The sequence below is a fragment of the Sceloporus occidentalis genome, unplaced genomic scaffold (genome assembly GCF_023333645.1).
Source record: "Sceloporus occidentalis isolate IW3139 unplaced genomic scaffold, rSceOcc1.0.p SCAF_478, whole genome shotgun sequence".
NCBI lineage: Eukaryota > Metazoa > Chordata > Lepidosauria > Squamata > Phrynosomatidae > Sceloporus > Sceloporus occidentalis.
The window spans coordinates 216000-226927 of NW_028317458.1; the positions used below are offsets into that span (position 1 = coordinate 216000).

Genomic DNA, 10928 nt, shown 5'->3' on the forward strand with positions numbered 1-10928 from the left:
GGTCTGCCAGCCTACTCAAGGACTACTATCCACTTGTTTTACCTATACCAGAGCCTGTTGGGATCACCTAAGCCCCAGTTTGAGGCACTTGGGGTGCACCAAACTCCAATACCTGTGGGTCTATTTAACAGTCAAACTGTCTTTTGAATAGCACAGTGGCCAGTTTACCAGATTTTGTTTTTTGGTAGAATCTATATCATCAAAAAGACGCTTTCCCCCATAATTTTTATTTGTTCCGCACAGAGCCCCATGTCAAGGAGCTTTCCATTACTTAAGTTAATAAACGGACAAGAATTCATGCATGGTCTAGGAAATACATATGTAGAATCTGATATCTTTTCCTTTTGCAGGGTACATCCAGAAACAAAACACAGATCAATTCTGGTGGAGTGTTTTAACAATTTCCAGTACCGACATAAATTTACAAGTCCTAAAGGTTTTTCAGTACCTGGCTTCACAACATGCTGATACATTCCCTTCTTTTTTCCTGAAAACTATTTTATAAGCATGCCTTGTGAGAGCAACGTCCACATAAGGTGAAAGACCTGAAGGGTAGAATATCCCAAACTAAGGCTGAAATAGTTGGGATGTTTCAGGAATGTTATTCCTCCCCTTGAGGAACAGCTGACCTTAGGGGTCATCAGGGAAAACTGGCAAATAGATCCCTTATTTGTACCAGTTTTTTTAACCCCCAGACCCCACAGGCCCTGGGATAGAGAGCATGGTGTGCCAATGTTCCATCTTCAATTATGCAACAAACTGGATGTGCAAGCCAGGTTTCCAGCCTAATATTCACAGACATTTGTTTACATGACAGCACTGAATATTGTTTTGCACAAATTAGTTAAACTAAATATCTCCAAAACAATTACACTGAATTACAAACTAAAATCAGAAACAGTTCATTTAAATAATGAATTTAGTTATGCTAAAAGATATGAAGCCAAAAGTATACTTTACTCTTTTTAAGTATGTCTAACAAAATGGTTTACAAGTTTAATAATTATATTCTATAACTATGTGAGGTGACTGCTGTTGTGTTATTGTGGTTACCTACCCCTGATTTATTGTGTTGATTCACTTTATTTAAAAAAAATATGTAAAGGCACATCCTATTAATCTTTAATGCCTGAAGAAACAAGTAACACAAATTCTTACCTCATAAATTTTGAATTGCTCCACTAAATCTAAATCAGTTCCTTTCTTGTTCAAGTATCTCTTCGCTATAGCTTCCATACCAAGTTCTTCCAGGTAGTCCGACATGTCATAGAAAGAATCTTGGTCAGGCAAACCTTCAAGTGTCTAAACCATTAATTAAAAATTAATCAATATAATAAATACAAAAATTAACTCACACATTTCCAGTTAAACAGAAAAAAACAAGAATTCAGCGCATACTCAAAAAAACATCTAAGGCATAAATATCAGGGATTCAGTCATGCTGTAGGGCCATATATTGCTAAACTCACCAGAATAAGTTGAGTTGTAGTGCAGAAGCCGTTGAGAGTCGAATAATACTTGTTTCTGCACGACAGGAAATTCATAGGCACAACTAATTTACCGTATTTGCTCGATTATAAGACAAGGTTTTTTCAGAGCTAATGAGTGTCTGAGATTCCCACTTTGACCCAGATCCCCGCCTCTATCACCGGGCGCCAGCAGCGGAGGTTGTCTACGCGCATCGCACGTACCTTCACCGGCTGGCAGGGAGAAGAATTCCCTGCAACGCTATGGGAAATTCTCTTCTCTGCCAACTGGCGAACGTCCGCTTGATGAACGCAGACAACCCCCGCTACTGCTTGTACTTCCGCCTTACACCAGCTGCCCCCAACAGACACCAGGGAGTTTGAAGCATTGGTAAGTCCGGGGGGTGTTGTATGGGTGGCATAAGGCTTTTCTGGAGGCAGAGTGCCCCATGATATGTTTTTTAACCCCCCGTATGCCACTCTGCATATCAGGGAGGCAGAGTGGCATATAGGTGGGTATAAAGCATATCAGGGAGGCAGAGTGGCAAGCCTGGGGGCAGATTTGCATAACTGGGGGGGCAGGTTAGCAAATAAAAGGAATTAAAAACAAAAAATATATTTGTTTCAATCATAGCTTCTATTAAATATGAAAAAATACCTTACATGAATTAATATTTACTAGTAAAACTTTTTTCCTATAGGGTCGTCTTATATTCAGGCTTTTTCTTTTTTTCGAAATTAATACTCAGATTTGGGGGGGTCGTCTTATAATCGAGCAAATACGGTATACAATTTTTGATACAATTTTATTTGATATGTGATTCATACAAAGACAGTCTATGCTTGGAGTCATAAAGGATTTTCCACTGCCCCTAGAGAATATTCCCAATAGGATAGGCTAAGTATTTACTTTGAATGGACCTACTAAATTTAGTTTGTTAGGTTACTCAAGGTTGATTTTGGTAACTATTGACTCAAAAAGCGTGCCTAAATAGCAAAGTAACTGTAATCAGGTCCAGCTGATAAGGTTAATTTACGATGTGCAAAATCTTTAAAATTATAATGTACAATTATCCTAGCCCTGATTAGTTTAACATCCTGGGAAAAGGCACAACTACCACTGATATCAGTGGAAATACTGTCAAACAACTGCCATAACTGTGACTGTCTGCTGCTACTACGATGTGCAGGCTGAGAGACAGAGGTTTAATTTTCTACCGCTATCTACAAATGTTTGCACAAAGTAAGATGTGGAGTTAATGGACTCCAATATTGTGATTTTACCAATGAAAAACAAATATGCGACACTGAAAAAACAGTAACTGAAGTATATGTATCACTCTGTAAGATTATTAGAAACGAGGAAGCAATTGTATAAATATTCTTCCCTTGCTTTTTATTATTTATTTTTTTACATACATCTCTCTTCCAAGATTGGTCAGGTCAAGTCAGGGCTATGAAAAAGGTAGTAGGCGTGTGCAAAGTATGGGCAAGTGCAATAAAGGGAGCCCATGTCCCATATGTAAAGAATTATAGGACTCAACATACCTTGATTATGCCTTATCTGCATGAGTAGAAATGTTAATTTGCACTAAAAAATCTTAGAATCACAGCAAATAACCTTGCCCACTTTCTACTAAATGGGTCGGATCATGGGTTCTAGTGCTGCTTCACATATGCTTCATATCTTGCTTTTACAAACCATTTAGCTGTTAACAGCAGGTGAAGTTGGGATATAATTTATACCATACCCTATAAATACATATATATAAATATGTAAAAGATGTGTGTAGTAAACTTATTTAATTGTACTATGGCAGTTAGTTTTTTGTCTCTTAAACGGAGATGTACTGCAATTAATCATGAAAACATAACTACTTCATACAAAAGTAAATGTAATTTATAAATATCATTACAAACCTTGTTTATTAATGTCATAACAAATACAAGAAGTTCACTATCAACACCATCTTTTTCTTGGAGAATTTCCATAGCACTGGACCATGGTTTGACACCTGCAATTACCATGGGAAAAAAATCAAAATAACTTAATATTCTGTATTCAGTCTAGTATAATAAAACAAACATACAAAGGTTTGCTAATTTTCTTACCTCTTCTTGCATCAGAAGTAACTACGGCCTGAGCTAAGAGAAGGCAGTTGCTTTCAGCATATTCCACAAACACCAAAAGTAATTTCAAAGATGTTTTTACTACCAATCGAAACTAAAATAAAATGTAAAAATAATTTAGTTACCAGCCATAAATACATATATTTATCTGTTTCTTTTTTTGTTTTTATTATTATATTTGTTATTGTTTTCAAAGTACAAATACTGACAACAAATAAAATAAAGAAAATACATAATTTAAACAAGACAAAAAATACAAGTAGGGGATTAGTAAATTCAGCATAAGTACAGAGTATGTAATACTCATACAATTATTATATGCTAAGATCTAAGCATTTCATTCATAGGTAATTATAGACATTTACATCTGTGCCTTAAATTTGCTTATTTATGTCTTAAATACGTAATGTCCACAAAAAAAAAAAAGGCCAGGAATATAAGTCGATTAGTATTTGGTTCATAAATTCTTTAGTTTAATAAGCCAGTCCTCATATATAATTGTTTTTCTTTTCTGTTGTAAACTAATCCAATGGAGACCACTCTCCATCTGCAATTGAAATACAACCTGATTTTTCAGTTGTAATTGGGAGAAAGGTTTTATTTCTTTCCAGTTTCTAGCAATCAGCAATTTAGAAGCTGCAAGTACATGAATAATTATAATCTTTTTTTTTTTTAACGATAACTTAGGTGTAGGAAAAATATGTAGAAGAGCTATTTCTATTGTTTATTTAACTTAATATTGTCTATATTTTCTAGGAGTTCGAACGAAAACTTCCAAAGGGGTCTTACATCCTTACAAGTCCACCATATATGTTGGAAGTCTCTGAGGCATTTGAAAACATAGCTTTTATTTTTGTTGGTGTTAAGTACCATTGATTTAGAAATTTGAAGTAATTTTCTCTAATTGTTATAGAGTGTATTAAATTATTTGTCATATTTATTGCAATATACCATTCTGTCTCTGTTATTTGTCTCATTAAGCCTCTAGCCCATTTAATTAAGATTGAAGTTGGTGGGACCTTATCCATTTTATTAATTATTTCATATGATTTAGACATTACTTTTTTCATATCTTTCCTATTTTGACGTTTAAAATTAAGTTTTGTCAGCTTGTATTAGGAAAGATTTTAATCTAAGGTAATTGAATATTTTTGAACTGGGTAGATTGTACTCGCAAGACAACTGATCAAATGGTTTTATGTTATCTTTGATAACGATATCTTTAATTACCATAATTCCAACGTTTTTCCATATCCTTAAATTTATATCAGGAATAATAGATTTTATAGTATCCAATTCCATATTATCTAAAACCTTATTAGTTAGATTAAGTTTCTTCCTAATCTTTTTCCATTCTTGTAGGATATGTCTTATTATATTATTCTGTATATCTTTATATTTTACTTCTGTTTTTGTCTGAGGTTGCCACATACATATTGACAAATTAATATTGGACATAATTCTTTCTAATTTAAACCAAAATTGACTAGTATTTGTTTGGAGTTGTAAATTATATAAATGTAATAATGTACATGCCTCTGACTCTGGGATAATTCAAGCCACCTCTATTTGTTTTTTTTCGCCAAATATTTAATACTAATTCTCATTTTTCTCCCATTATTAATACATTTATTAAAACTAGCTTGTAACATGTTAATCCAGGGATCTGGAATCTTTAACGGGATATGTCTAAAAAAATAAATCCATTTTGGGAATATATATATGCATTGACCACGTTAATCCTGCCAATCCAGAATAATTGTGTGTTACGCCATTCTTTTAACAAATAATTTGTTTCCTGTAAAAGAGGCAGAAAATTTATTTCGACTATATTCTACTTTCAGATCTATTTTTAATCCCAAATAATTAATATCTTGCACTCTCCAGGAAAATGTATATTCCCCTTAGATTGTTTGTTTAGTTTCAGTTGGTATATTTAATGGGAGAATTTCAGATTTTTCTATATTTCATTTGAGATATTTGAATATTTTTTAATCGTTGTCATCAGAGCTCTGACAGATTTTTCAGGTTCTTCTATAGTTATAAGAATATCGTCTGCATACAGACATATTTTTGATTTTTCCTGTAAAAAACGGAAGCCTTTTATTTTATGATTTTCCCGTATGGCAATAACTAGAATCTCCATAGTCATTATATACAGTAGAGGGGAAAGAGCACATCCCTGCCGAGTCCCGTTTGTCAATTGGAACCAGTCTGCTTTAATATTTTGCCCAATTGTTCTCGCTGTGGGATTTGAATATAAGGAACAGATTGCTGAAATAAATGGGCCATCAATTCCGAAAGCACGGATAGTATGGAACATAAATTCCCAATTTACGCGTTCAAATGCTTTCTCAGCATCTAGTGCGAGGAGGCATAGTGATTTTTTTCTTGTAAATTCGTTGCATCAAGTATATAGATAATACGTCTAATGTTATTATATGTTTGTCTATTAGGGACAAAACCTATTTGATCTGAATGAATTATAATCGGTATCACTTGCTTTAGCCTATTTGCCAATATTGCCGGGTAAATTTTCATGTCTACATTAATTAAAGAAATAGGTCTGTAATTTCTTATTTCTTCTGCATTTTTCTTAGGTTTAAGTATGGGGAGTATATTTGCTCTTAACAGCTCTTCTGGAGCTTTTCCCAACACCCTTATTTCATTAAACATAGCTGTTAGGGCTTTATTTATATTACTTTTAAAGATTTTATAAAATTCTCCATTAAAGCCGTCAGGTCCTGGACTTTCTTGATTTTTAAGATTTTCAATAACCTGTATTAACTCTTTTTCTTCTATCGATCTATTTAATTATTTTAATTGTTCTATAGATATCCTTGGAATAGGTAAGCCATCTAAGAAATTTTTGATTTCTTCTGAACTTTTTATATTATAAAGAGATTAATTAGTAGTAGTATTGATTAAATGCACTTCCAATTCCTTCTGGAGTCATTTATGCTATATTATCTTTAACTATTTTGTAAATACGGTCCTTTGCCTGTTTTTTTTTTAAGTTTATCAGTTAGGATCTTATCTATTCGGTTACTTTTAAAATACCATTGCTGTTTAAGTCTCTCTAAATTTTTTTGTTGGTTTTTCTAACTCTAATTCATTTATTCTTTTTTAATGAAAATAATTGTATTGGATTGAAATTTAGTTGGAGATTTTTTATTTATCCTATCAAGTTCATATAGGCTTGTATATAAAGTAGAAAGATCAGCACCTCTATTTCTGTTTTCCAAGCTTCCTACCTTAATCAGATATATATACACTTTTATAAGCACACCACAATGTTACACGCGATATATTCTCCTTATCATTTTCTTTAAAATATAAGTTAGTGGAGGTTTCTAAATGGTCTAAATGTGATTGTTGTTTCAATAAATTAGGATTTAACCTCCATTCCCTATGTGTATTTTGAAAAAGTTTCCCAGATAATAGCATTGTGATCAGACCATACTATATCTTTTATTAAAACTTTCTTAATACGACCAACTAATAATTTATTTCCCGTAATTAAGTCTATCTGCGCATATGATGCATGTGGCGCAGAAAAATGTGTAAACTCCTTACCAGACGGATTAAAGACTCTCCATATGTCAAAGAGTTTATTTTTTTAAATAAAATTTGTCAGTAATCTGGCCAATCTAATTATTTATTTTCCAAGTGATTCCCCTCTTTTTATCATTTTATCCATTAGAGCATCAGGAATGCCATTAAAATCTCCAGCCAATATCAATATTCCTTTAGCACATCTTTCAACTCTACTATATAGGTTCTCCACAAATCCCACTGATTTACTATTCGGCGCATATTCACTATGGTATATATCTCATTTGTATCCAGCAGATTAATATTATAGATCTAGCTTCTGGGTCCATTTCTTGATATAAAATATCCACTTTTATTCTATTTGTAAATACCACTGCTACACCTCTTTTTTTCCCTATCATAGAGGAAAACATAACTTTAGATATATTTCTACCTTTAATATAATTCCCCATGGAATTAAGCCAGTGAGTCTCCTGAAGTAAACAGATATACATTTTTTCTTTGTTAATAACTTAAGTAGGGTGACTCCTAAAAAGGACTGTTTAAGCCTTGTACATTTAATGATAAAAATCAAACCATCTTATATCAAATCTTATTTTTATCGACACTTGTACCCAGCACAAATAAAGAAACAGTCCATATACCGGACACCAAAAATAAAAATAAAACTTACTTAGACATAAAAAAATAAAGCATAGTGTCTGGTAATAAATAACATAACAACAAGATAGGTAAGGGTAATCCTTCCCTTTTTTCAACATATATACTTGGTAATAATTGTACCAATAGATCCTTCCCCACTTCCTGGACCTCCTAACACTGAGCCACAGAAGGGAATATTCCATCTGTGGTTATCACATCTAAGGGGGTAGACGAAAATGAAAAAGTCGGGTTCGCGGGCAAACGGGCGAAAAAAAACAAAAACAAAAAACCCTAATCCGGCCTTTATTATTATTAAAATCATATTTCAAGTCTCAATTAATTATTATATATATATCTCTTACATTTTCTGTATATATTTTTTATAAGTTAAATTCTAAGTAACACTTTATAGCGATATGCATAAGTAGTCTTAGTTCATACCAGTCAAAAAAGCATAAGAAGAAGAAAATAAATAAATAAATCCCTTCTGGACCTTTGTAGGCCTAATTTTATTATCTTTTGCCTCATTATTTATAAATTGTTAGTCTTTAATAAATATAAAAATAAAAAAAAAGAGAAAAAAAAGTGTGTCAAACAATTCAAAGTATCAAATAAATGTGTTCATATATCATAGAGTGTAGTGTGTTATTTATACCTGATCTTGTATCAGTTTATAAAATAGTGTTAGAGCTGTAATCTAACGTGAGATAAATATATCTTCCCAAATTAGTGTAGTATTTTACGTGTTAAAAGTGTGACCCATAAGTGGTATGGAGAGAAGAAATAGGGAGAGAAGAAATAGGGAGAGAAGAAATAGGGAGAGAAGGTAAAAAAAAAAAAAAAAAAAAGGAAAAAGAAAGGACAAATTGTGTAATGAGTATATAAAATTAAATAAGTGTGTGCATGTATCTTATAATCGGGATCGTCTTATAAACAGACCTCAACTAGGTCTGACTATGAGACTAAGATCCAGATCCCCCGCAGCAATGCAGGGGACCTGGATCCTCCTGTCTCCCCCCCACACACACAAACTTACCGGTACTTCTGAGTCCCCAGTGCTTAGTCCGGGCAGCGTGTAGAGCTCTACGCGATTCACGTACACAACTTCCGCTGCAGCCGAGAGGAGGTGCGGTTAGCAGCGTCCATCGCGCAGACCTTCCCGGCTGGGGAATTCTGATCTCTGACAGCTGGGGAAGGGTCTGCGCGATGGTGTCAGGGTCCGCAACCCCGGGTCCGACGAAGTGGACTCACCTGAGTACCCGATGCCCGCGGGGTACCGGATCCCGCGGCGCGTCTCCAGCTCCCTCCACCTCCGTCAGCATGTCCGCCGCTAGGCGCGCGCGCGCGCGCCCTCAACTAACTTTATGCGCCCCCGAGTGGAGACGCCGGGGTACGCGCACCGATGACGTCACGGCTGGGGCGAGGCTTCCCCCTGGCGGCAAGTTTAAAAGCTGAGCACTGAGATTAGCTCAGTGCTCAGTGATTGTTTTTCTATTCGAGCTCTAGTGCCCTTTGGTGATTTTTCCTATTGATTTCCTGTGTACCAAACCCGGCTTGTCCTCTACTCTGCTGCTCTCTATATCCCGACCCTTGGCTACTAAACGGCGTTCCTGATTTTTTGGTTCCTGACCCTGGCTTCGGATTTTGACCTCGCAGCTTGCTAGTTTCCCTGACCACGGCTTCGTTTCCTGACTTCGGCTTATTCTCACTTGCCTTATCTGCTGATTCCTGGGGTACGTTCCTGCATACCGGTCTCTACCCTTTAATCCTGCCTTGCAGCCCTCACAGATGGACGCAGACAACCCCCGGTGCTAACCGCACCTCCTCCCGTCTGCCTCGGAAGCTGTGTACGCGACTCGTGTGGAGCTCTACACACTGCCCGGACTAAGCACCGGGGACTCATAAGCTCCGGTAAGTTTGGAGGGAGTGTTAAATGGGGGGCATAAGGCATTTCTGGAAGCAGAGTGCTCTGTGAAGTGCCCACTTAATGCCACTCTGCCTCCAAAATGCCTTTTAACCCTCTATATGCCACTCTGCCTCCCGAAATGCCTTATACCTCCCTATATGCCACTCTGCCCCATAATATGCCTTTTAACCCCCTAAATGCCAGAGTGGTATATAGGGGTATAAGGCAATTCTGGAGGCAGAGTGGCGCATAGGGGGTCAAAAGGCATATCATGGCATACCATAAGACGACCCTATAGGAAAAAAGTTTTACCAGTAAATGTTAATTCATGTAAACTATGTGAACTATTTTTTCTTTAATAAAAGCTATGATTGAGAAAAATATTTTGTTTTCATATCCTTTTTTTAAACCTGCCCCCCCAGTTGTGCACATCTGCCCCCTGGCTTGCCACTGTGCCTCAGAAATGCCTTATACCCCCTATATGCCTTTTAACCCTCTATATGCCACAATGGTATATATGATATATATATATATATATATATATATATATATATATATATATATATATATATATATATATACGGTATATATATATATATATATACCGTATATATATATACGGTATATATATATATTATATACCGTATATATATATACGGTATATATATATATATATATATATATATACACGGTATATATATATATATATATATATATACGGTATATATATATATATATATATATATATATACGGTATATATATATATATATATATATATACGGTATATATATATATATATATATATATATACGGTATATATATATATATATATTATATATATATATATATATATATATATATATATATATATATACGGTATATATATATATATATATATATATATATATATATATATATACGGTATATATATATATATATATATACGGTATATATATATATATATATATATATATATATTACCGTATATATATATACGGTATATATATATATATATATATATATATATTTATATCCGTATATATATATATATATATATATATATATACCGTATATATATATATATATACCGTATATATATATATATATATATATATATATATATATATATATATATATATATATACACGGTATATATATATATAATATATATATATATTATATATATATATACCGTATATATATATATATATATATATATATTTACCGT

General features: G+C 33.8%; 1 protein-coding gene across 1 annotated transcript in view; it reads right to left on the bottom strand.

Moving 5' to 3' along the window:
* The window catches only part of LOC149271645 (FH1/FH2 domain-containing protein 3-like), a gene marked incomplete at its 5' end in the record, with an annotated part of 193457 nt that extends 189767 nt beyond the window's left edge, over positions 1 to 3690 (bottom strand). The window contains 3 exons of the mRNA XM_089507243.1: positions 1159 to 1302; positions 3387 to 3481; positions 3579 to 3690. Coding sequence (XP_089363369.1) covers positions 1159 to 1302; positions 3387 to 3481; positions 3579 to 3690 — 351 coding nt within the window. The remainder of the gene's footprint in view (positions 1 to 1158; positions 1303 to 3386; positions 3482 to 3578) is intronic.
* Positions 3691 to 10928: the final 7238 nt, after the last annotated feature.